Source organism: Notolepis coatsorum (assembly GCF_963971535.1).
Source record: "Notolepis coatsorum genome assembly, chromosome: 19".
Taxonomy (NCBI): Eukaryota; Metazoa; Chordata; class Actinopteri; order Aulopiformes; family Paralepididae; genus Notolepis; species Notolepis coatsorum.
The window spans coordinates 87,363,038-87,390,755 of record NC_140183.1 but is presented as its reverse complement, the minus strand read 5'-3'; the positions used below and the strand labels follow the sequence as shown (position 1 = coordinate 87,390,755).

General features: G+C 43.8%; 1 protein-coding gene across 1 annotated transcript in view; it reads left to right on the top strand.

Moving 5' to 3' along the window:
* ncapd2 (non-SMC condensin I complex, subunit D2) overlaps positions 1-27,718 on the top strand; it is a 122,713-nt gene that overhangs the window by 30,002 nt on the left and 64,993 nt on the right. Inside the window, exons 13-18 of the mRNA XM_084336989.1 lie at positions 988-1,195; positions 9,189-9,307; positions 11,959-12,159; positions 13,525-13,699; positions 13,917-14,001; positions 22,157-22,293. Coding sequence (XP_084193115.1) covers positions 988-1,195; positions 9,189-9,307; positions 11,959-12,159; positions 13,525-13,699; positions 13,917-14,001; positions 22,157-22,293 — 925 coding nt within the window. The remainder of the gene's footprint in view (positions 1-987; positions 1,196-9,188; positions 9,308-11,958; positions 12,160-13,524; positions 13,700-13,916; positions 14,002-22,156; positions 22,294-27,718) is intronic.

Genomic DNA, 27,718 nt, shown 5'->3' with positions numbered 1-27,718 from the left:
CCGTGACTCCGCCTCTCATTCCGCTCCAATCACAGACGTCGTCTACCCAGCCTCTTCTTGGTCTTCCACTTCCCCTCTTTCCATCCACCTTCCCCATCACCACCTTCTTGAACATCTCCCCGCTGGATCCTCTCAGAACATGTAGTTTATAATTCCTTGATTGTCCGTAACGGCTTTATTTAGTATGGGTTGATAGGTTGAGCAGATGGTTTGCAGTGAAATTAATAAACAATCGGGCTGAAAATAACGTTGGTGTCCTCTTACCGTTCGCCGATGAGACTGGAGGAAAAAGATCCCAATTATTTGACGGCGATCTCCTAGATCCATTTCCGGTTTGTATGGCACAATAAACGCCGAAATCATATCGATTATTGCGTTTCGAAAGCGATCCAAATGCACTATAGTGTTTGTCTGGATCCACGTAACAAGATATGACTGCCGGAGGGATTTCCTCGACGCACCGATCGCCACTTCCGGTTTTGGCGAGAGTGTAACTCGCCCGACCATCCACCAGGTGGCGGTATTGAGGCGTTGCAATCTCATATAGTGTGCCGCTGCAGTCCGGAGGGAGGCTGGATGAATTATGAATGCCATGGCGAAAAAATTTAATATTGATCCCAAAAACGATTTACGCCGTTGTTGGCGTTCAACGCATGGCGGGCAAAAACGGCGTAGTCGTTTTTGGCGACCAATGTGTTAATTTCCGATACCGATATCAACCGATACGATATATGCAGGGTTCCCCCACCCCCCCCAAAAAACACATTATGCATACTTTTCACAATAAATAAAATAAGAATTTGTTCTTACTTGCCTGGGTAAATAAAGGTTAAATAAATGCAAAACAATATATATATATATTTCCTTTGAAAACCGATACCGATAATTTCCGATTTTACATTTTAATGCCAATATCGGACATCCCTAGTCTCATCATCCCTCTGAAAACCCTGTGCTTGGTCATGCTTCTCCTGTGTCCCCTGATAGTGGCTGTGATCAAAGCTTCTGACCTGTGGGCCGCCATGGAGCCAGAACTGCGGCTCACCGCCAAGGCCGAGCTGGAACCCACCAGTGAAGGTGAGGGGGAGCAACAGGAGGAGAACGAGAGAGAGGAGGAAGAAAAAGAGGAGGTGGCAGAAGACGCCCGGGCCACCGCGGTGCAGATTGCTCAGTTCCTCCGCGTCAACAAATACAGGTGATGTTAAGCCCCAGTGTTGTCCCTGTTGACGGCCTAACTGAAGCTGCTGTCCAACTGACCATATTCACACGGAGGCCTACGTAAGTGTAAAATGGCTGCCGTGTGAATATGGTTGTGAAAGTAAAAAATTAAATGACTACAAACCTTGTTTTTGGTGGTCCTGTGTAGCTCAATGGGTATAACCACAGAGAAGGCACCTGGTAAAGCTTTATGACTTTATTCCATAGCCCCTTTCAGTTAATCTTTCTTGCTACTCACCTTTTGCCCAGTGATGAGACCAAGGCGAATGTGAGCTTACTGAATGGGAGAGTTGGGTTCTAGTTGTCTTGACTGGCTGGTAATCTTGGCAGTGCAGCGGAGGTTTGCTGCTCTGCTGTAAGGGCCCGCCTACAGTGGCTTGGCTCCACCCACATGTATTCCTCCTTTAAAGTAATGCTGGAGGAATATCTGGGAGGATGCTGACAGTGTGTCTGTGTCTCTGTTTGTGTGTCTGTGTCTCTGTTTGTGTGTCTGTCTGTGTTTTGTGTTGGAGGCAAGGAGTTCACCCAGCTCTGCTCGTTGTTCAGAAGCCATGAACTGCTTCTTTGGTAATCTGAGGGCTGGAATCAGAAACTCTAAGTGCAACTTTTAGTAAAAAGATTCCAGAGTTAAAAGTAGAACTTGAGACTTAAGTTGTGATGGGTTATTTATTTTAAAGATTGTGCCCCTAAATTTATAGTTTGCATTGCATGGGGGCAAAATGGCCACCGCAGGAATATGGTCATGAAAAGTGAAAGTAGATATAAAACTACTGCATAGTATACCTTGTTTTTGGTGGTCCTCCGTAGCTCGGTGGGTGTTCATTTCCCACTCTGGCCACTCATACTAAAGATAAATGCATTTAGTTTGAAGCATTTTCAGTTGTCAATTTGTATTTGCTACTCTGGTGACTCTGTTATGAATATTAAAGGGGAGATGAAGCATAGCGATATAAACAGTCATAGCATCAAATTAGTATTTAGATAAACCACAGATAAGGTGTTTCTGGGCGGCTAGGTGGTGTAGTGGGAAAGGCGCTCACCACCAATGCAGGAGACGCTGGGTTCGAGCCCAGCTCTCCGCATTGCCATCAGCTTGGCTGGTCGTTCATACTTAGACAATTGGCAGTGTTAGGGGTGTGAAAGCTGATGGGTGGGGATGGGACATTGTGGACAGTGACTCCTACAGGTCGGTTGGTGCGCCTGCGCAGCAGAATCAGGAAGCGACAGGGGCGGCGTGGGTCTCCCACGCAGACTCCCGCCGCTGAGAGATCGCGCTGTGCAGGTGAAAAGATGCGACGGCTGCTTCCTCGAGTACCGGAGGGGACACATGATGTAAGGCTTCGTCCACATTGCAACCGGCTTGTGGGAGGCATGGCCTAACAGCGTTCGAGACAGGGGAGGGTAGAATTGGAAGATACGAAATTGGGATGAAAAAAGAAAAAGTAGATTAAAAAAATAAGGCGTTTCTAAGAAAAAACTATTTGTTATGTCCATTTATGTAGCATAAATCAACATGGGTGGCGCCATTTTGTTGCTGACGTCACAGATGGTTTCGCCCGGAGGTGGAGCCTCTCACCTCAGAGAATTGCACGCTGTAGCAATATTATTAGGCTCCTCAAATATCGTTATTCATAAAAACACATTTATGTAATATTTTACAGCATTGAGCAACCCCAACAGGGGGATGCTGCTGCATATGCTCGGTCATCTTTGAGATGGCGAGACCTGCAGTTGGCACTGTGAGGCCACGACATTTGAGCAAATTAATAATACTGAAGGTCCAGATTAATAATTAGAATGAGTTCAACAGAAAGGTATAGACATTAGGCTATCACCTAAAGTCTGTTGGTTTAGGAGTTCACCCTCAACCGAACTCAGTCTAAAGGTCTATTCTGTCTCCGTTATCCCCTGCCCGTCGCCGTCGGCAGATCGATGCGCGAGTATGGTATTCCTCCCTCCTCTCCCTTGGCGACACCACAACACCAACGTTACACAGCGCTGTAGCAAAACACCTCTCTCTCCTCACTTTTATTCTCCAACTAACGGTTATCTTTTTCTCCGTTCAATATGTGTGGCTCGGCTGTATACAAAACTAACGGTATAACTTTGTCTCCGTTCCAATGCACGCTGTAAGCAGCGGCGATACAAGGAGCATATACGGGCAAACAATAAAACACTATCGGGTCAACAGTAAATATATATCTTACAAATAAAACAATATATAGAGAGAAAATAATAGGGCTCGACGACCGTGTTACTGTTACACTCTCCCAGGTTGCACGTATTTTTCAGACATTGCCCTGTACCCGAGCTCTATACCAGGCAGTGTATTCGCACATTGATAGCCTTCTGAAAGAAGACGTTTCTTCAATTAGCTTTACCAGTGATATTTGGAGCTCTGATGTCAGCCCCATGTCAATGCTGAGTTTGACAGCTCAGTGGATTGACGCAGACTTCCAACTCCGTAAAGCGCTCCTGCATTCACAAGAGTTCTCCGGCTCCCATACTGCTGCAGGCTGCAGCGCTGGCATGGCAACAGCATTCGAGAATATGTTCCAGGCGTGGCAGATTCCGAAAGAAAAGATTCATGTCATACTCCGAGATAATGCCCGAAACGTGGTCAAATGCATGAAAATTGGGGATGTATGGCCCACGCGCTTAAGCTGGCTGTCCAGTGTCCCCGCCAACGTTCCGAGACATATTTATATATTTGTATAATTGTTAGGCTATTTGAATCCACCATTTAGGGCTGGTGTATTCAAATAGCCTAACAAATAAAATGTAATGTGTCTCGGAACATTGGCCCGCAGATGCACCACTGCAAACCAAAGAAATGTGAACTCAAGAAGCCAAAACGAAGTTTAGCCTGTTTTTTTAGGCTATAGCCTAAAAAAATTGCCTTTTACCACCGCTAGCTTATATTTTACGCAGTGTTTAGCCTATTAAATAGGCACATTTTCGTTTGAACTTTCAGCCTGTTAATAAATGCGTCGTTAATTCAGTATTTAACTTCTTGAATTCATATTTATTTTGGCTATGCTAATTAAAAACACAAATTTTATGGACATCTAATTTAATTATCTGCTTATTTATTAATGCTTCAATTCATTCAGAAACGTTGCAGCAAACAATCCATATGTGTATTTGTTTACATAATGATAACGTATAAATAACATTATTGAGGGAGGAAAAATAGGAAACTGATAACTACTTCAGCCTGTTAGTCAAGTTGAACTATCGCTCTGACTCAGACTGTGGGTGTGTGTGTGTGGGGGGGGGGGGGGGGGGATATGTCTCGCAGATAATACAATAGTATAATAATTTTTTTCAATTTACAATTTACTGACTGACTTTCACAACACTCTATATTTACGTAGCTATCTAACCAGCACTGTAAACCGGGACCCAGCCCAAACCATCACCGTGATGTCACCATCCAGCTAAATCTAAAATGGCGGCGCCCATGGCAAAAACGGGGAAATTACATTTGAGTTTTCAGACAAATAGGCAGGATTTTACATTTGATTATAGGACCATGTCTTACCCAAGGTACACAACAAACAAACTAGGCTCATATTGTTTAACGCTTCATCTCCCCTTTAAGAGCTGGTGAGGGTTAAAGCCTGAATAGCAGTGGTAACGGCAGATCCCCACGCCAGCTGCGTCTCTACATTTCGTAGCTCCAGTTCTGCAGACCCCTCTCTGATTGGTTGAACTCCATTTCTGCAGACCCCTCTGATTGGTTGAGCGAAGCCCCTCTCTGATTGGTTTAGCTCGTCACGTGGTAAAAGGCGGATGTAATGTTATCAGCTCAAGAAGATAAAAAGAAATGTACTACCAGATTCGCGTATAACGTTATTTCGCGTGACTTCGCGGTTTATTCATAACGTTATGCACATTTCACAACACAGCCAGCTGTCAGAAACTGTACATTGTAACGTTATAGGTTTATTCACATAACGTTATTCACAACACAGCCAGCTGTACTGTACATTGTAACGTTATAGGTTTATTCACATAACGTTATTTCACGTGACGCGTTCAACTTGTTTACACTCCCCACTTGCTGTACAATGTAACATTTAGATTAACCCAGTTAATGCTTTCTACAACATTTAGATTAACACAGTTAATGCCTAACTGTACTGTCTATCTGTATGTCATATATGTTACGATGAATTGAAAATGGGGGACCCTGATGTAAACAACACGAAAGTCTTTCTCTGGGGTCTGCATCCCCTTAACAATTGTATGTATTGAACTGTACTGTAGCCATTCTGCAATCTGTTAATAAAGTTTTCAATCAATCAATCAATAACTAGACAGTCAAGTCAAGAGTTTTATTTGTCACAAGTTGTTTATTTGCATACAAGTTTACAATGAAATGCGGGTGGTCATGCCCGCAACGATGTGCATAATACAATAGTAATAACGTATAATAGAATCCAATAGAACGACATTGTGCAATAAAACAAGTAAACAGAGTAGGGCATATCGGTATATGTACATAAGTTATTTAGGTCCTGTCAATAGAACGACATTGTGCAATAATGCAGACCCCAGAGAAAGACTTTCGTCTTGTTTACATCAGGGTCCCCCATTTTCAATTCATCGTAACATATATGACATACAGATAGACAGTACAGTTAGGCATTAACTGTGTTAATCTAAATGTTACATTGTAACTGTCTAAAGCATTAACTGGGTTAATCTAAATGTTACATTGTACAGTAAGTGGGGAGTGTAAACAAGTTGAACGCGTCACGTGAAATAACGTTATGTGAATAAACCTATAACGTTACAATGTACAGTACAGCTGGCTGTGTTGTGAATAACGTTATGTGAATAAACCTATAACGTTACAATGTACAGTACAGCTGGCTGTGTTGTGAATAACGTTATGTGAATAAACCTATAACGTTACAATGTACAGTTTCTGACAGCTGGCTGTGTTGTGAAATGTGCATAACGTTATGAATAAACCGTGAAATAACGTTATACGTGAATCTGGTAGTACATTTCTTTTTATCTTCTTGAGCTGATGACATTACATCTGCCTTTTACCGCATGACGAGCTAAACCAATCAGAGGGGCTTCGCTCAACCAATCAGAGAGGGGTCTGCAGAAATGGAGTTCAACCAATCAGAGAGGGGTCTGCAGAACTGGAGCTACGAAATGTAGAGACGCACGCCAGCCAATGGACCCATCTCAAATCCCGCCTTCTTTTCTTGATTCTACTGAAGCAACAGTTGTGATTGGAGGATCAAGCAAAGAAGCCGGTGTTTTGAGATGGGTCAATAGGTTGTTGTAACGCAATTGGCCAAAAACAACCACTCCCTCCATCAATAACCTGGCCTGGCAAGTGGTGTTCCCACCCCGGGGGTCAAAACGGAACACGTAAGTTCACCATTGTACACACAATGTGCAAAAACACCTGCTGAGCAGATCCTGGGAAGTGTACACACACACACGCACACATGCCAGCTTAAAGCGGCAGGTGCCTCTGGGAGTCTGTGGGAAGACTTTTTGTTGAAAAGGCTTAAAGCGATGCAGAGCTCACTCTGTCTGCTGGGCAGGTAAACTCACTCTTGCCAATTTTTTTTAACCCTCTTTTTCTCCGCCTGATTTTTCCATTTTTCTCCCCATCCCAATTTTTTGTTATGCCAATTCCCCCCCTCCCTGGTTGTTGTGCACATGTTCCTCCTACTGGTCGGTACAAGGGAACCCTGAAGTCTTCCCACATCCTTCCTCCGACACATGTGGAGACAGCCAGTGGCTCTTTTTTCACCTGGCAGCGAGGACTCTCATTGGTGAAGCGTAACGCGTGGGAGGTCACGCTGCCTTCACCACTTCCTGCCTTTCGCTGAGCAGGCGCCCAGACCTGACCTGTAGGCGTCGCTGTCCACAACGCCAGATTACATGCCACCCATTAACCCAATGTGATCGGTCACCTTGTTTGTAGAGCTATAACCATATTTTATATTATAGCTATGGATACAGTACTATAGTCATTTGACACTGGGTTTCTTCGGGTCAAGATGCAAAAAATAAATAATTTGAATATAACTATGGTTTTAGAGCGGTCTACCGTAATTCATGAAATGCTTAGTTATAGCCCTACACGTCAATTACATTGTAGACGCTAGTGTTCCTCGCCTGAACCCGCTGTTGTTCCGGATTCAAATCCACATTATAGGTATTATGTTCCATCACGAATGCATGAAAGGGGGGGGGGGGGGTGGGGGGTCGTTTCTGACTATTCGATCGTCAGTGACGGCATTCGCATTGAACACTAAAAACGGTTATCAGCCCGATCGCTATGAAAGCATTGCAGGATCAAGCTAGAATTGACGTCAAATCGCCCTTAACTTTGGCCGGGAGTAATCCAAAAAGAATATTCCAATTTCTTGATCGCCATCTGGTAGATCCAATCCCCATTTGGTCGACGGCATAAACGGCCATAACATACGGATCGGGCATAGTTGACGGGCTTCGATGTAACCGGCAGAACTGTGCGCCTCCCCGAGACCAAAACATGAAATCCGAGACCTGGGGTCGTCCTGGGGTCATTCCACAGCCCAGGATACAATGTTAGAAATGGTGCTCGATACCGCCAAACTGGTAGGATGCGGCCGGTACTGCACCTTCGGATTCCCACTATGCATTATTCAGGCAACACACAGCTCCCTGAGATTGAATAGGGCAGGGGTCGCCAATTAGGTTTTGCCGCGGGCCAGATTTTCCCCAAGCCGTTGCTTGGCGGGCCAGGATCAAAAACAATGGCTAATTTAATATACTGATATTGAAAAAAGACAAACGTTTTTCTCTGGTCTGCATCCCCCCAACAACCGTGTGCACTGCGCCGCACTGCACTGCACCCACTCTGCAATCCGCCAAACAAAGTTCTCACTCATCCATTCATTCATGAACAGCTCTCAGCTGTTGCAGATCAGCTTAACAATTGTGTGTATTGCGCCGTACTGTATTGTACCCATTCTGCAATCTGTTAAATAAAGTTTTCATTCATTCATTCATGAACAGCAGATCAGCTGTTGCAGATCACCGCGGCGGGTGATGAACAGATCAGAAGACAGAATGCATGAAAACACGACTCACCATACCTTGTTTGTTGTTCAGTCCATCAAAATCCCTGCTAATGTTTGAAACATGTCACATATCCACTCGCCGCCCTCCAATTCCAGATTGGCGTTGAATGCAGCTACTTTATCTGCCAACTTGAACACAGTTGTAATAACAACCATTTCCTCGTTGTTGTTGTCGCCACATATTATGCAGAGAGGACGTCGGCTCGGCACGCAAGAATCACCGACCTGTTGCAATAAACCCGTATTTTAAGTATGGCTCCTGTTTATTAAAAGAAGCGTTATATTTCCCTGTTGCATTTCCCTATCCAAAGATGTTTGTTTTGTTTTTTAACACATTTTGTTACTCGCTCCATCTCGAACGCGGAAGTGAAAGTTCGTTAGGGACTATTCCATTGGTTCTCCCAGTCCACGTGACCATTTCTAGCATTTCAATTGGCTATAGTGCTATTGATGACTACCGGTAGATAGATACAGCTTCACAATAAAAGACACCCTGGCGTCCCGAGTGAATATTTCCTGCGCGTAAAATAAATATCATATTCTCAAAATAATCTGACGGGCCAGAAATGATTGCTGGCGGGCCAATGTCGGCCCGCGGGCCGCCTATTGCCGATCCCTGGAATAGGGTATTAAAATCCGAAGGGGAAAAGAAATAACGACCCAGAAACGACGATCTTCGTTTATGGCACTGAGCGGTTGGGGCACAGAAATGAAAATTCTCGTTTTTGGCAATTAATGTGTTAAAGTTGCCTACTATGGTTTTTAACAACAATTTGCATGCATAAAATATTGGAATATTCTGGGCAATCTCGAACTGAAATGCATGTTATTGTTGGCTAACAATGGGGTGTTTTGGGTTCACAGGAGTGCTCTCCGTCTGTGTGTGAAAGCCCACAGTCACTTCCCTGAGTCAGAGATCTTCTCCTCTCTGTCCACTCTCACCCCGGAGAACCTAATGGACACACTGGCTCTGCTCTTCAAAGGTAACACCTGCGCTCGCTCTCTCCCTTCTCTCTTCACATGTCTGTTCTATCCAGAGACACTTTTTTGTGTTGGATGTGATGGAAGCCTAACTGTGTCAATTAACTTCTATTTAGAGTAGATTTGTCTCAGCCGGGGGTCTCTAAATTACTTTTGTGTAATGAGACTTTGGTCATGTATTTTCATCATATTGAAGATGGGGTTGGGTGGAGGTTGTCCCATACAGTAGAAGCCCATGATTAGGACTAGAAAGCGCTTTACAAGTTATGCTTCACATTCACACACACCAATGGGCGGAGGCTACCATGCAAGGTGCCAACCTGCTCATCGGTAGGAGTTGGAGGTTAAGTGTCTTGCTCAAGGACACATCAACAAGCTGCCGGGAGGTGCCCGAATCGAACCTGGAAGCTTCTGATTACCATACTCTATCTATTTTATAAATATACTTTTTCCAGTCCACTAATTCTATCCTGATATAGGGGCCAATCTTTCTTGGCTTTAGGTAGAGTTTTTATTTCATAATGAAAAGAGAAATTCTTTATTAGGCTGCCTACATGGCATAAAGTGTGATATAGCTGCTCTATATAGATGTGTAAAAATATGGCGGTTATATCACACTTGATGCAATGTAGCCTAATAAAGAATTTTTTATTAAACAGATCATTGTGTTTAACAGTTGATCTTTACAAATAAAGACTCTATAGCAGGGGTCTCAAACTCAATTTACCTGGGGGCCGCTGGAGGTAGAGTCTGGGTGAGGCTGGGCCGCATCAAATATTCCACAAAAAGTGTTTCAAGTATTAGAAAAAAAAGTACAACTGATCCAATCTTCTCAATCTTTAGCAATAACATTTCAGAACATGAACAGTTCTTCAGAACATGAATGGTTCTTCAGAACATAGGCTTCTCAGTGGTGTCAGTGGACTCATCCACAGCTATGGAAATGCACTGCATTTTTTTTTTTATTCTATCACAAAGCTGTTTAATCAAATCACCAGCCAGTATTTCAGTTATTCTGGTTGCTGTGCTATCTGAGGGGGATTTGCTTTTGTTTGCCTTCAAACATGGTCTCCATCACTTCAGTCATACATTATTTTCAAATTGCCACCCTTCACAAGAGCTACCGTTTCTTGGCATATAGTCACATTGGTTTGGTGCTGGGACTCGGGATGAACGCATATTTTTCAGTCCATTCACCTTTGAATTGCAGTCGACTTTTCTTTTACTGACCATCTTTGAAAATGCCATTTTTCTGCTGGCGAAACTAGCTACATTTATCTCACGGAGATAAAACTGGGAGCGAGTTTACTGTAGATGCGCTGTCAACTCTGCTCTGACTCAGACTGTTTAAGACCCGCCCTACTCTGCCTCTGATTCGCAGAATGTGGGTGAGGGGGGAAAACACTGACGGGACACTGAATGTGATTGGACCAGACCCATACACAGACAGACCGTGGCAGTGCAGCCGGACATGCAGAGCACTGCTCGCAGTCAGAGGAGATAGCGAGGATGCATTTGCCTTCCACTTTACTTGATATCACTCCGGAATCACGTTTCAACCAAGTCACTAACGTAACGTTGCTGGCATGAGCCTGCGCTATGGTAGCCTACAAGTGATAAAATAAATAAAACGTCCAACTCTCGCGCAACGACTCTGCAAACAGTTGCGCGCGGGCCGCATTAACACTAAACTTTGATGTCAAGTAGGGGGCCGCAAAATATCATCCCTCGGGCCGCAATTGGGCCGCGAGTTTGAGACTCCTGCTCTATATCAATGCTTGGTGCTGAGCTTTCTTTCATTATTTGTGACCTTTTTAAATTGAAATTGGATCATAGAATCATGACACTCCTAATATGTAGTCATCCATTCTGTGGCACGCTGTCTGTTTTGAAAACACTTGTGCATCTAAATAGAGCCTCATGACGTGGGGTCCGTGTGTTTCAAACAGCTAGTCTCCAGGGCTTCTGTCCAGACCGGTCCGGGTCCCCTACAGCTTTCCAGACCCAGCCGCCACGCACTCCCAAGAGTAGATAGACGTAGCGGACGACCGGGCGAGCCTGCCTGTCCAACCGAAACCAAACCGGTTCGGAGCTCTCACTCTGGCCCCCGTGCACGGTCTGTTTTCCAACGCATCGATTGACGTGTCCTCTCGCGCACATTGTATTGCTTAATTGCATCCGTCTTCCTGAAGGGATTTGTTTTGTTCTAATCAGTTGGGTGCTGACTGCCTACACTGACTAACAGCTGGTTTAATCGCCATCTTATTTTTGCTACCAGTACCTATTGTCATTCGTCACCTACAGTAACCCATGTACACTCTTAGGAGACCTCGAATATATAAATATTTGGATGCAATTACTGTACACTTGCAAGAGTTGGTGTCATGACATCTGGTATTTTAAAAGACAAATATAGACTAGATCCCCCTGCTTCAGCCATTAAAAATGTGTCTACTTTTTCCAGACAATTGATTACCTATTTCAGATGAAAATACTCAGAATTCCCCCCCCCCCCCTACCTTTTTTCGATTTGTGTATTGAAGGGATTGATGGTAGGTTCAAAATTAAAAGCAATTAATTAAAAGCAATTAATTCGGATAAACATATAAGCTCCATGATGGCACTTCAAACCTTTTCCCCATGTTTCTCTCAGGCCCTGATGAGGAGAGTTGTGAGATTAGCCAGAACCTGCCCCCCACCCCTCAGAAGGAGGGAGAGACTGAGGGGGAGGACGGAGAGCTGAAGAAGCAGGAGATGTTGGTGCAGTATCTACGTGATACAGAAATCTTCGCTTTGCAGGTGGAGAAGGCTATCTCTGTCATCAACGCCATGCTCTACTGGAAAATCACTACAGGTAGATAGATGTGGCCATAGATGTGGCCAAAATAATTAAGACCTTTTGCATTACTAGTTGCGAGTAGGGCCTTGTCTACTTGCTATGTTCTATTGCTTTTCACTTCTTGTAGAGTAGGACTGGCATCTGTTGGGCCGATGCCAGGGGGGGAAATACGACAAATGGTGCAAAAGCCACAAATGTCGGGCATCTGGGTTCCACCACACGGACCCAGGTTAAATTCCCTGCAGTGGTACTGCTGGCTTGCTCAGTCGTCCCTGCAAACACAATTGGCAGTGTTCACTGGTGGGAAGCCAGTTATGGGACCTTGTCGTTGCAATAGCGACTCCTACTGGTCTGTCGGTGTGTCTGTTCAGCAGGGAGGAGATCTGGGGGAGATGGCACGAACCTCTGCGCGTGTTACGCTCTCCCTGTGAAACCCCTAGCTGGGCAAAGTAAAATATATTGTTGGTTTCCTGTTGGTTGTCAGTTTGGCCATGGGTAGGTAGGGAATTTATTTTATTTAATTTTTTTTATTTTATTCTTTCCCACTGCGACTATGGATAGGGAATTTCTTTATTTAATTAAAATGTTCACAACAACATGGATGCATGTACTCTGCCAGCATGTTTAATATCCATAATACTAAATGTTTGACTAAGATTTCTATGAAACTTTATTATTAAAAAAAGAAAGAAAAAAACGGATTTTTTTATTTATTTATAATTCTTTTTTAAAACTCATAAAATATATTGGGTCGCACCTAAATCGGCAGGGTCGGTCGGCAACCGGAAACCAACTATTAATTTTGTTAGGCCCTATTGGATGAAAAGAAACGGCTGGCGACTCTGTACGGCTGTATCGGAGGAGGCATGTGGTAGTCTACAACCTCGCCAGACAGACTGTAGGGCAGCGCAAAGCCCAGGAGGGAATTACGGCATAATGACTCAATTGGGCCATGGGAGAAAAGTGAAAAGAAGAAAAAAAAGCACTCTAAAAATGTGTACTGGCATGATGGTATTTGATGATGGTCAACTGATCTGCCATCTGTCACTTACATTAGACAAAATGGTGGAAAGTATTTTTTTTTAGATTAGATTAAAAGTTAATAATACAACCATCTGTAAAATAATGCTTTCCAACACAGTTTACCAAGAGTATAACCAGTAGTAAAAAATGGGTCAATTTCAAGCAATGTAGTCCTTTGGGTTATGGTTAGTATTTATCTGACAAAGTACCGTGTTGCAAAAAGTGCTATTGGTTCACCTTTTTAACTTGTTTTGGATTTTGTCAAATTGTACAGAATTACTGCTAAATATCTTAGAATTTAGTGTGCATTTCAACACTGTGCAGCAGTAATGTAACCCTTGGCTCCCTGTCCTCCAGTGGTTCAGGAGGCGGTGCAGTTCTGTGTGACTGTGTGTGAGTTCAGCGTCGCCAACTCTCTGACCGGAGTGAGGAAGATGCTGCCTCTGGTCTGGTCGACGGACACCGCCATCAAAGACGTCGTGGTACAGGCTTACAGGCGCCTTTATCTCAACCCTCAAGGAGACACGACCAGGTCAGCTCACTACACACACACACACATATTGTCTCCCCCCCCCCCCCCCCCCCCCATCAAGGTAGAACTTGGCCATGACCATAGCTAACATCATACCCCTCCTATCCTAGATCTTAAACCTGCTTCTCTTACTACACCCCACTCTAAAGCACCAGTTAACACATTTTGGAGATGGTGTATCTCTGCTGAAAATGACTGAAATCTCCATTTCTCCCAGGGCCAAAGCTCAGACTCTTGTGGACAGTCTGTCTGAGCTGATGGTGGATGCCTCTCTGGGGACAGTCCAGTGTCTAGAGGAGATAGTGAGTTAAACCTCCTTCTTAGTCCTCTCACAGGCATAACGCTCCCTCCCTTCAGAACCAACTACCAAAATTGCTATCTCTGTGCGTGTGTGTCTCTCTTCCACCTGGGGGAGAGAGAGAATCCTAAAGCTGGAGATTTGGGCACACCCAGTCTGTAGCCTACTACATTATTCTATTTGGTTATGCACATACATGGACTTTGTGCTGATGGGCAGTGTTGGATAATCGGGTTCTCAGCCAGTAATCTCTCCGTTTCCAGTGATGTCTGCGTTGTGTTGTTTATACCTTACTCCTGGTACTGGCTGGCTCCCTCTATCTCCCCGGTAATGCATCCGACTCAGAAGAAAACGACACAGTGGAAACGTGATACCTTTTCTTGATGTTGATGTTTATTCCATAAACATAGCCTCTGTACCAGACAGCGTTTCCGTTAGCCGGTAATTACCGGTATTTTACCGGCAAAATCTGTTTAAGTCCGACATATTTTATCTCTCCGGTCTTAATGTCCGGTGAAAATAATTCCCTGAGTCTAAGCACAATTTGATTATTTGAATTGTATTAAAATAGGCTAAAATTAAATAGCCTATGCGATGAACGAAACGATCATTACATTTGTTTCCTCGTTGCTTCTAATAATGACAACGACGTTGTCGGCGAGAGCTTAGTGCTGGGTGTGCCGACTTTTCTGAAGCTGTAGAGCCGCAGTACCAGCAGTACAATGCAATATTCCAGCAGTACTCCAATTCAGCCATTTTCAGCCAATGTTGGGTGGGGGGCGCTGTTGTGCGGTTCCCAGAAAAGAGCCAATAACAGCTGAACAGCTTCTCTGCAGCGCCATACTCTTTGCAAATAAGTCGTTGCGAGGTGGAGAGAGTCGTCACGCAAACCCATGATAATGTTGCCGTCTCTCTGCTTTCTCAGTTCTTCGCTTGATATAATTAATACAAATGTCCAATATAACGGAATTCGTTAGCTCATAAAAATGTGATTATAACAGACTGCTGTTTAGTGTCGGACCGACTGCGTATCGGTCTATTTTATTTCAAGTCAGCAGCAGCACGGAGTATCGAGGGACTTATTTTATTTGGAATATATTAATGACTGTATACGTGAAGTTGAACATTATGATATGTGTGACGTGTCTGATACAACGAGGTGAAGCGATGTCGACTCGAGATTCATTTGGGGGTGCGTGTGACAGAGCTGCTGCAGCGGGAGCTTGATGCTGGTAGCGTATCGCACTAACTTGAGAGGCGAGAGATAGTAATTTGATTCTGCAAATCAATTTCTCATTCTTCGCTTGATGTAATTAATACACATGTCCAATTATAACGGAATTCGTTAGCTCATAAAAATGTGATTATAATAGACTGCTGTTTAAAACTCTGACCGGAATATCTCGAATATGTCCGGTGATAGAAATCTTGCAGGACACTCAGACCGGCACGAATATGTTCTAACGGAAACGCTGGTACCAGATGGAAAACCATTCTGAAAGGTCTTTGAAGGTCTATTGAATTCCTTAATTCTACCGGTCTCCTGCTATCAGTTCGAACATGGTTGAGGCCTAGTGGTTAGCCAAAAGCCCCTCCACCACCCTCCAGCTATTGCTCTGTCTCTCTGTCAACGTGTTTACGCGTCAGCTTCGTTTCCTAGTCCGACTCAATCCGGAAGACACCCCCAGCTATAAAAGTGTATTTCCCTAGCAATGGCTGTTGGCCCTAGCAACAGCTCTGTTACCATAGCAACGGTGTTGACACATCTGACTAGGGCTGCAACTAACGATTATTTTGGTAGACGACTAATCTGTCTTATTTCTGTCACACCCTCCATCTCTGCTTCCTGTCGGCGTGGCTCATTTTCAGGGCTCCAGTGCATGTTTTACCTCACATGCTCAAGTCTGCACACCTGTGAATGTCACCCTCCCTCTGCCTAGGGTTGCACGGTATACCGGTATTAGTATAGTACCGCGGTACTAGAGTGTTCGAAATGATACTATACTGCGTTTGGGGGAAAACAATTTTTATTTTTTTATTTATTCATTTATGCATGCGAATGCCTTCCTATTGAAGCACAGCGCTGCTGTCAGTGGTGACGTTGCGCTAGTTTACCGGAAGCAACCTTCTGGAATAAAGAACAACAAACTAGTCATGAGAGCTAGCATAGCTCGTCCAACAAATGTTGGCATCAATGACATGACTACTACAGTACTGATGGGAGCTACTGTAGCACGTAACGTTAGTTATCATAACCATCGGCAATCGCAGTGAGGATCTTTATTGATTAATTCTAGTTAAAGCTAGCTAGCTAACGTTATAGTTCGCTAGCTATATAAGCTAACGTTAGCCGAGTTTATTCTATGCAAAATGTGCTAGCTAGCTAACGTTAATCAATAAAGATCCTCACTGCGATTGCCGATGGTTATGATAACTAACTAATTGCAGTGAGGATCTTTATTGATTAACGTTAGCTAGCTAGCACATTTAGCATAGAATAAACTCGGCTAGCGTTAGCTTATATAGCTAGCGAACTATAATTCTTGTTAAAGCTAGCTAGCTAACGTTAATCAATAAAGATCCTCACTGCGATTGCCGATGGTTATGATAACTAACGTTACGTGCTACAGTAGCTCCTATCAGTAGTCATGTCATTGATGCCAACATTCGTTGGATGAGCTATGCTAGCTCTCGTGACTACAGTTCCTTATACAAGCATTAGAAAATGTCCACAATGCTATTCGCAAGAATAGAAAATAAATTGAAAAGCCTAATAATAGGCTATACATAGCCTAAACTGCCGTGCTGAAAGCTAGTAAACGCAGCCTCCCCTGTTGCCTACCCACAACAGAAATGAATTGATGCACACTGCATCTCTATAGCTTAGTCACAAACGTGATTTATACAGAGACATTTGACAATTGCTCATTTAATGGTTCATACATACTGTATAAAGACAACGGAAATCTATTTTATTTTTGTTAAACCACCTACAATATGTCATAACTAGGGATGCTTGATATTGGCTTTTTTACCGATAACGATATACAGATATTGTCCAACTCTTAATTTCCGATACCGATACATGCATGGTCCCCCCCCCCCCCCCCCCCCCAAAAACGGAATAATTTCATGTAATTAACATTACATACGTCTTAATTAACATAACATTATGCATACTTTTGACAATAAATAAAATCTGAATTTGTTCTTACTTGCTTGCCTGGGTAAATAAAGGTTATAGAAATGTAAAAAAAAAATATATATATATATATATTGAAAACCGATACCGATATTTTCCGATATCACATTTTTATGCCGATATCGGCCGATAATATCGGACATCCCTAGTCATAACCTAGTTATAGATTATGATAGGCTATAATCAGTCTCACTCATCAAAATGTTTTCTAGGGGGCGGTTAGGTGGTCGAGCGGAGATTGCGTTCGTCACCAGCCCCGGAGCTGTGAGCTTGGTTTGCCTGTTCGAATCCAGCTCACAGCTCCGGGGTTGTCACCAGCTTGGCTGGCCGTCTGCACTGATACAATTGGCTGTATCAGAGGGTGGGAGAAGCTGGCGGGGTGGGTCCGGGTCGTTGTAAACAGCGACTCCTACAGTTCGGTCGGGGCGCCTGCTAAGCGCGGATTGGACGTGAGGGGGATAGTGTGGTCCTCCCACACGCTACGCCCTCTCAATGAGAATCCGCGCTGCCAGGTGAAAAGAAGCGGTGATTGGCTGGACGTGTGTCGGAGGAAGCACGTGGTAGCCTCCACTCTCCCAAATGATCTGACTGTGGGGGGTAAAGCGCAGCGACCAGGAAGGGACTGGGAATTGGCATACGACTAACATTGGGATGGGAGAAAAATCGGAGGAAAATGGAGGGGGGAAAAGACCAAAAAAATTTTTTTCTAGGTTATATGGTATCTCAAACTAATTAGGCCCTCTGCTATGACAAAAAAAATTCAAGGTGTAGAAAAAGTATGGTTGTATTATTATACATTTAACTACAGAAGTCTGCTGCATTTGGCTCACAGAGTGACTCCCCCCACTCAGAAGCAACCTAAACTCCGCTTTTTTTTAGCAGCATATTAAGTACACAAATTAGTCCAAAGATGATAAAAGGCTCAACAGGGCAGTCGCAGAGTTCATCTGTATGGACCAAGTTCCAATATATATACAGTTGAGAAAGCTGGGTTCAGAAACCTTGTACATGTACAGCAACTGTTTTGAGTGCAAAAAAAGTTCTCCATCATTTTGAATGCCATTGCTTTTCATTTAATTTATTTATTCTTGTCATTGTTCATTGTTGTGTTTTAAAATAAAGAACAATAATGACATCTGAGAGTGTTTCCCTGATTTTGAGAAAGTATCGAAACCAAAATGTTATCGTGACAACCCTACGTCTCTGCCTTAACATGATCCCATAGCAAATTTAAATAAGGACTCATGAAACATTTGAATTTGGATCTTAATTAAGCTACTTGCTTAATCAAATGTATTTTAATAACAAATACAATAATCAATCATAATAAACAAATTAAATAATACAAATTTAAAGTGCAAGTTTAAATGTAAACTTGTAAAGATAATGTTTTAAAAGTAGCAGCCTCTGCCCGAGCACTGTGGTTCTGATGGGGCTGTTAACCTGGTCCAGGGGGGTGATGTGGATCCACTCAGTATGCTCCACCATCTCCAACAGCTGTAGGGGGAGAGGAGGATCAGATCAGACTGACTTCTAGGTATTTTGTTTGCTGTGTGTGAGTGAGAGGAGCTGTGTGTCTTACTCTGATCTCCTGCAGAGGAACATAGGCTTGGGCGGTATTACGGTATACCAGGATATTTCGAAATCCCGCCGGTATGATTCTCAATACCGTGATGTCACAGACTGATATTACATTGACACAGAGTTGATTGTAGTGCACAGCACGCGCCAGCAGAGGGTTACGTGGCTATTGTTCCGGGAGCTAACGGTAGTACCTGGCTGGTGCTGGCTAACTAACGTGGCTATTGTTCCGGGAGCTAACGGTAGTACCTGGCTGGTGCTGGCTAACTAACGCCGCTATCGTTCCGGGAGCTAACGGTAGTACCTGGCTGGTGCTGGCTAACTAACGTGGCTATCGTTCCGGAAGCTAACGGTAGTACCTGGCTGGTGCTGGCTAACTAACGTGGCTATCGTTCCGGGAGCTAACGGTAGTACCTGGCTGGTGCTGGCTAACTAACGTGGCTATCGTTCCGGGAGCTAACGGTAGTACCTGGCTGGTGCTGGCTAACGTGGCTATCGTTCCGGGAGCTAACGGTAGTACCTAGCTGGTGCTGGCTAACGTGGCTATCGTTCCGGGAGCTAACGGTAGTACCTGGCTGGTGCTGGCTAACTAACGTGGCTATCGTTCCGGAAGCTAACGGTAGTACCTGGCTGGTGCTGGCTAACTAACGTGGCTATCGTTCCGGAAGCTAACGGTAGTACCTGGCTGGTGCTGGCTAACTAACGTGGCTATTGTTCCGGGAGCTAACTGTAGTACCTGGCTGGTGCTGGCTAACGTGGCTATCGTTCCGGGAGCTAACGGTAGTACCTGGCTGGTGCTGGCTAACTAACGTGGCTATCGTTCCGGAAGCTAACGGTAGTACCTGGCTGGTGCTGGCTAACTAACGTGGCTATTGTTCCGGGAGCTAACGGTAGTACCTGGCTGGTGCTGGCTAACGTGGCTATCGTTCCGGGAGCTAACGGTAGTACCTGGCTGGTGCTGGCTAACTAATGTGGCTATCGTTCTGTGATTTGTTTACTTGGTAACACGGGTTGCTAAGGAATTTAGGTTCGAGGTTGAAGAAAGTGCACTTTGATGAAAATGAAAGTCATACCGTCATAATACCCATACCGGGGTATTATGTCAGCAAGGTATGACGGTATGAAAAAAATTATACCGCCCAAGCCTAGAGGAACACACATAAACCTTGTTATTATCCAAACCTCGGTTGACTGAGAACATTCTTCATCAGGATATCTACAAATATCCCACAGCGTCCATAAAGGAACCTGTGATTGCATTGCTATAGCAAACTTATAAATCATCAGATATAAGATAGCTAGAACTAACGTTCCCTGTCTCTGCAGTCTTAGCCCAAAAAGTTCAACTTTTTTCAACTGAGAAAAAAAAGCAGCCTAGTCTAGACCATGGCACTATATAGACAGTGGACGTTGGCACTAGCTATCTTAACTTACCTAATTAATACTCCAGTCTGCAAAAATACGACACTTGGTGCTAATTCACGGAGCTGTAAACACCGGTAGCCAAGCTCTAGTAGCCTGTAAGCTTGGCGCTGTTTAACGTTAGCTAAGGTTACATAGTAGTTGGTGGACACGCAGCCTCAAGCAACAACATATTAACTGAAATAGCGTTCGCTTAGCAGCAAGCATTATCCATGAGACATTCTGTTTTCCAACATGTAAGCTAAAACTTACCCATGATCCGACTAGCTGTCATCACGGTTCTTCCAGGGTGCTTGCTCGTGCGTCACTGCTTTCTTCTTCTTTGTTGTTAGTACACAGAATGAAGTCATGGCAGACGAGGGAAATGATACTGCCCCCGCACTTCCTGTGGTGCATTTGCACAGTTTCTAATGAACGTTACCGGCTCTGTTTACTTTTTATATGACCGTAGTAGAAAAGACTCACACACATCCCAAATGTAGTCACGGGTGCTAGACTCGAATTAGATCTGTAATGTTTGTGGAAGAAAAGTCTGCACACCGTCTAGTGTTCCCAAGTTTTAATGTACTTGAACACAACGTTTCGGCCTGTGGCCTTTTTCAAGTGTCAACTTTGAAACTTTGACACTTGAAAAAGGCCACAGGCCGAAACGTTGTGTTCAAGTACATTAAAACTTGGGAACACTAGACGGTGTGCAGACTTTTCTTCCACAAACATTACTTTTTATATGACTCATCGACGCAACAATTCTGCATCGATGAATTTTTATGATCGACGTTGTCTATTATGTTGACTAATCGTTGCAGCCCTACATCTGACTCAAATCTTCCCCTACCAGCGGCCTGCTATCTCTGTTGATATGAACACCTCGGCCGATGACCTTGGCTCCCTCGCAGGGCCTGAGTGAAGACGCACACTGGCTGTCTCCTCTTGAGAGTCTACATGGAAGCTGTCTCTGTGTTAATCATAAAACCTGAGTGTCGGGAGTAGATGTCTGCTATCATCTACAGATATTTACATTATATACACATATGAAAAACAAGTCGGATCTCACAGCAGGGATACTTGAGGCATTTGAATAGCTTTTTCCTAGCTTGTAAATAGCATGTTGGTAGCCTGATGTTGGTTTGGTTGAGGAACAGGGTGTTTTTTGTAATGTGGCCAAGTCTTGAGTACCACTGGTGTAGAGTATTTCAACTTGATGGCTGATATACATTAGAGAACAGCAGCAATGGTTATGTGTTAAGGCTGTCCCCGAACCCTGTTTTTGGGATTCGAACTTCGTCAGAGTTTTTGAATGTGCTTGAATCCCTGTGTGCCTGCCGTGTGCCTAAGCAGAGGATGCAGGCAGATGCCAGACAGAACATGAGAGAGACCTGTAGGGAAGAGAACGAGCCTCCCCAGTGACTGCTTTGCCCTAAATCTTATTGCCTTGGGTCTACAACTATATTGCATGACATGTCATAATCTACTTACGTTTATTTAATTTTTAAAATATAATTAATGGAAATGAATGCAGTAATTTGTCCGCGCGGCATAACTCATTAGGTTTTCAGGCGCCGTCCATCCATCCCAACGTCCACTCACTACAGACTACTTTCATTGGTCTGGTTTAGCCAGATGCACTATTTAGAAAAAGTTTGGCCTGATGGTGGCACTAGAGGAAAAGTCATGGGGTCACCAAAATCAACAGGGTTCTTCCTAGGGGTCCTGAATGTGCACAGGAAATTAGGAAATTCTAATGAAAGCTTTTGCAGTTATCGCGTTGACACGTAGGATCTGCCGGGGCGCTCGGGGTGAATTCATAACATCCCAGACACTGTATTTCGGAAATATAATTTAGATATGTTCCTTCACCTTCTGAATTAGATTCATGTTGTTTAATGTTTTACTAAATTAGATGTGTTATTTCTCATTGTCTCCTTCCTCTAACTTTCCATTCATGTCCTTGCAGGTGCAGGAGTTCTTTGGCGGTGGCAGCAGTCTCCAGAACGTAGTGGTGCAGGTCCTGTGGGAGAGGTTCACTGGCAAACGAGAGACCTCCAGTCTGAACAGAAGAGCTGCTGTGCTGCTGCTGGGCATGGCTGCACGGTACTGCACGCACTCGCACACACACTGCTACTCCTGTGATAAAATGTATACAAGCTTACTGGATGATGCTGATAATCAGTTTGCTACTCTGCTGTAAGGAACTAATCCATCCCACACTGACCCTCTTGTAAATGGTGTTTTCAAATCACCCACTTTTGTGGTATTCACAACTTCCAAAGTGGAAATATTCAGGAGTTTAAAGAAATTGCAGAGCAAATGGAAGTAAATTTGTCGTATAGTCATGAAGAAAATTGTAAATGCAAATATTCCCATGCCAGTTCAACATCCGTAATCGGTGACTGCTAAGATCACTGGCGTACAAATCATGCAAGAAAGCCTGCTCTTCAAAGCATTCAAAATTTCTTTAAAAATCCAACACTGTTCTGTTTCTGTATTCCTGACTCAAGCAATTGCACAATGATCACTAACGTTGTTGCAAAATATGCCAGTTGAAATGTATTGATGTATTCATTGTAATTGGTATATTTATTTTGTGCTTTAGGATTTGGCTTTGTTGGTAAATGAATTAGTTGAACACGGTTTAAGGAGTCTTCACCCATATGGATGAATTGACTTATTTAATTTATGTTATCCATTGATAACACCCACTTTTAGCCCTTTTACACCGGCCAGGCTCCGTGCTGGAGCCGGTTCCCGAACGTAATCTCGCAGCGGCCAGCGTGTTCACACCGGGATTAATTGGTTCAGAAAGTGACAAAATCGGTGCTCAGCTGGCACCGGAAAATAGTTGGTTTTTCCTCGCGAACCGTGACATCAGTGGGCGTGTCATATTCTAGGCTGTGAAGACGAGTAAACGGGGGAAAGTAGCGAGTCGGCATTGCACTCAACCGATCCATTCAACAGGAAGTGATTTGCGACTGATCTCAAAACGAGTTTAGATTTTTTATTTTGTTATCTACTTTTTCTCCTTATTTTTCAATTTTTCTCCCATCCCAATTTCGCCTCGCCAATTCCCCCTTCAATTCTCCCCTCCCTTGTCTCGAACGTTGCTAGACCATGCCTCCCACTGGTCGGCTGCAGTGAGGACCAAGGCTTGCATCACGTGTCCCCTCCGGTACACGAGGAGGCAGCTGTCGCATCTTTTCACCTGAACAGCGCGATCTCTCTGTGGCGAGGAGTAACGCGTGGGAGGCTCGCGCTGCCCCCGTCACTTCCTGATTCTGCTGTACAGGCGCACCAACCGACCTGTAGGAGTCGCTGTCCACAACGTCCAATCCCCACCCTCCAGCTTTCCCACCCCTAACACTGCCAATTGTGTTAGTATGAACGACCAGCCGAGAGCTGGGCTCGATCCCAGCATCTCCTGCGTTAGTGGCGAGCGCCCTGCCCACTGCGCCACTTAGCCGCCCTAAAACGTGTTTAATTTTAAATGTATTGTTATGATACAGCACAAGTACAATACACCATCCAACCATAGTGGATAAAGAAATGCTCCAGAAATGTGTGCAGAAAGGCTTAGCGAGCCTCAACGCGTGAGCGCACACACAAAAGTACACACACGCACTGTTTGAAATGAATCATTCCAGCAAAGTAGGCTTCTATTATTCAAATGACTCTTTTAATGGGTATCATAGTAGTAAGTCCTACTGTAGAACATGACATATTAGCATGACATCTGATTTATTAATGCCAATGCAAAAAAATGACAATACATTTGAATCAAATCTCATTTTGAAATCGCTACCTGTTGAGTGGATCAGCATAGTGCAATGCCACACCTCCGAGGCTGTCTGCCACTGTTGTGTCCATAGGCAGCGTCAGGGTTTCCGTTAGAAAATATTGGGGCCGGTCTCCGTGTCCTGGAAGATTTCAATCTCCCGGACAAATGTGAGAAATTCCGGTCAGTTTATTGAGCTTAAAAACAATTGATAGGCAGGCTATATAAAGAATGACATCCTCAAGGCATGTAGATTTATAATATTTTAATTTAAAACTAGGCTACTTTTGCGTATACAGTCATTAACACTTTAATCGCCGAAGACGCTGTGCAGCGTCTTTCCCCGCCATGCTTATTCTGCCGAAGACGCTGGACAGCGTCTTTGATATCAATATTTCAATAATCTGTGATATTTCTCCCCCGTAGACATATGTACTGGTGAGCCCCTCTCAACTCTCCAACGGTTCAAGAGCGCCATCTGGTGGCGGATCGGCGGATCGCCCAGGGCAGAAACAGGAAGTGGAAGCTGGTGCTCATTTCACTTCGGTCCGATCACTCGCTAATAGTCCCAGGACTCGAGCTAGACACAACGGATAGCAATCAGTTACCAATAACTCGATAAACAACATGATTTGGACGTATATACTATTATACAACCTGGAAATGGATCGGGTATTTCTACATCCCATAATAGGAATATTTCAGTTCCACGCTCATCGTCCAACGGCGCGAGGAAGATACGGTAAGATTCAGCGTTATTTTTCAACGTGTTCTTTACTAACTGCTCTAATGATCATATCACCCACACTAGATGAATGATATAACGTTGCCCACGGAATTATAAACGACCCCCCGCCCATCCGGTCAACATCAGATGATCAGTAGTAACTCCTAGAAGCACGTCCAGTTGAAATGTTTTATCTCTCACAGATTCCTATCAAACTGTATTTGATCATCAATATAATGCATTTAGGGCTATAAATCAAGTTCTGGAGAAAGCTGCAGAAAACGATAAAAACATACTTATACTTTAGACTATTTTAGTATGAATATGTGAATGAAAAAGTATAACGTTGCTACACCCTGAACAATAGATATAGGACGTTGAATGGGCCATAGTAATGTCAATTTAGCAATACAATTTAAAAAGTTATAGCCCTGCAAAGAAGGGGAACTTCTCCATGTTAAATAGGGCTGGCGAGGGATGGTAAATTATGAATTTAACCCCGGCGATCAAAGTGTTAATATAGTCCAAATAAAATAAGTCCCTCGAGACTTGAAATCAAATAGGTGTCTGTGGGCAGTCGGCCCGACACAGCAGTCTGTTATAATCACATTTTTATGAGCTAACGAATTCTGTTATATTGGACATTTGTATTAATTATATCAAGCGAAGAACTGAGAAATTTGGCAGAGAGAGACGGCAACATTACCGTGGGGTTCAACGTTGCGTGCAACTTCAGAGCTGCAGAGCCAGCGGCGCTATCAGGTCTGGTCTGGGGGCCGCTCAGCAGCGCCACCCACCCAATGGCTGAATTGGAGTATTGCACTGTGCGGGCACAACTGTGAGCTGTGCGGCTCTGCAGTTGCATGCTTCTTGCTAATCCACCATCAAGCTCCCGCCCCGCCATTCTCATCAGCAAACCACAGGTTGCGAGGGAATTATTTTCACAGGACATTATGACCGGAGATATTTAAATATGTGACTCGACGTGACCAAACCCGATTTGATTCGCAAGGGGGAGGTGTCAGGAAATGAAGAAAATGTCTTGCTGTTCAGAAAATCCTAAAAATCAAAATCTTGATTTTTTTTACATACCCGTAATTCCTCTAATAGTGACCCGGGCTTGTATTTGCTTAAACTGTAGCGGGTACCAGGCTTTTATTAGGACGAGGCATGTATAAGAGAGGCCTATATTTCTAATTTTCAAACGGATCATAATGAATAAATCAACATTTTGTGTCGGTTTGAACCCAGTAAAATGTGCTGGGTTCATCTATTGAAACAAAGTACTGTATGAAATAGTAAACGGTGCAAATCCAGTAACTTTACCGTAGCAGCTCAGTGTGCAGCTCAGTATGTTAGTAACCCGGCTTGTATTAGGAGGTCGGCTTATAATTGCTTAGCTCAAGAGCGCACCCGGCCATTAATGGAGACCCGGTTTTTAATTGAATACCGGTTACTATTAGAGGAATTACGGTATTTGAACTGTCATTAATGTGTTCCCTTATTTGCCCTTATTTGCAAACTTAAATACAACTTGTAAATGAGGTAATTATTGTTATATAGTTCCACAAGGATTTTCTCATGAGGAGAAAAACTACACGCGCGGGCTGGGTGCGGCCTGTCCGGGTATCAAGTGGTGGTACTTAAGAGGTGTTAAAAAAACACACAGACACATTATTTAGCTCTCCTTTCTCAGAGAGAGAATAACAATGTTAATACACTATCTTAATGTTATAAGTTATAAGCAACGTAACGTGTGACAAACGCAGTGTCTAAATAAAAAAGATAAAAAAGAGGCCTTGATGGCCGTTATAAAACGCATGTTTTAACTTAATTAAAAACCATTAAAACACAGTTAGAATTTTATGAGCGAACGAATTTCGTTAGGGTGCATTTTTTGCAACCTAATGGCTAAATACATCTAAATAACATAGTTGACAGCTGGGCTGTGTTAACGTTACAATGTACAATCGCGCGGGGCATGCTGCTGCTGCTGCTTGGTGGTGCTGCTCGAGGCAGGAGAGATGAGGCGCGCGGGACGAACACGCGCTGGCAATTCATTTGATGACAAGACAAACGTCTTTCTGGGTCTGCATCCCCTTAACAATTGTGTATTGAGCTGTACTGTATTATTGCAACTTGGCTTGAATCCGCAGCAGTAAGCCAGATAAACAAATGTATTAACGCGCCTCGTTAAATCCTCCGCTGTCTCCTCTCTCTCAGTGCTCCACTGTCCGGCTGGCTGCTCTGTCTGTCTGGCTACTCTGATCCAATCACATTCAGCGTTTCTCCCCCCCCCACCCACAGTCTGCGAATCAGAGCAGAGTAGGGCGGGTTTTCACGGAATGGAAACAGTCTCTTTGCTTGTGAAGAGTGGCAGAAACGCCGCTACCACACTACAGAAGGTTAACCCTTTCACTGCCACACTACAGAAGGTTAACTTGATTGATTAATTGAAAACTTTATTAACAGATTGCAGAATGGGTACAATACAGTACAGCTCAATACACACAATTGTTAAGGGGATGCAGACCAGAGAAAGACTTTTGTCTTGTTTACATCAGGGTCCCCCATTTTCAATTCATCGTAGAAAATAATGTTATGAATGCCCGAAAACATTTGTGATGTCACAGTATGATGTCATAATCAAACATTCTAGAACATTTGTGTATCTATTCAACAATTCTCTCACAGCTACAGAAGGTTAACCCTTTCACTGCCACACTACAGAAGGTTAACTCTTTCACTACAACACTACAGAAGGTTAACCTTTCACTACCACACTACAGAAGGTTAACCCTTTCACTACCACACTACAGAAGGTTAACTCTTTCACTACAACACTACAGAAGGTTAACCTTTCACTACCACACTACAGAAGATTAACTCTTTCACTACAACACTACAGAAGGTTAACCTTTCACTACCACACTACAGAAGGTTAACCGTTCACTACCACACTACAGAAGGTTAACCTTTCACTACCACACTACAGAAGGTTAACCGTTCACTACCACACT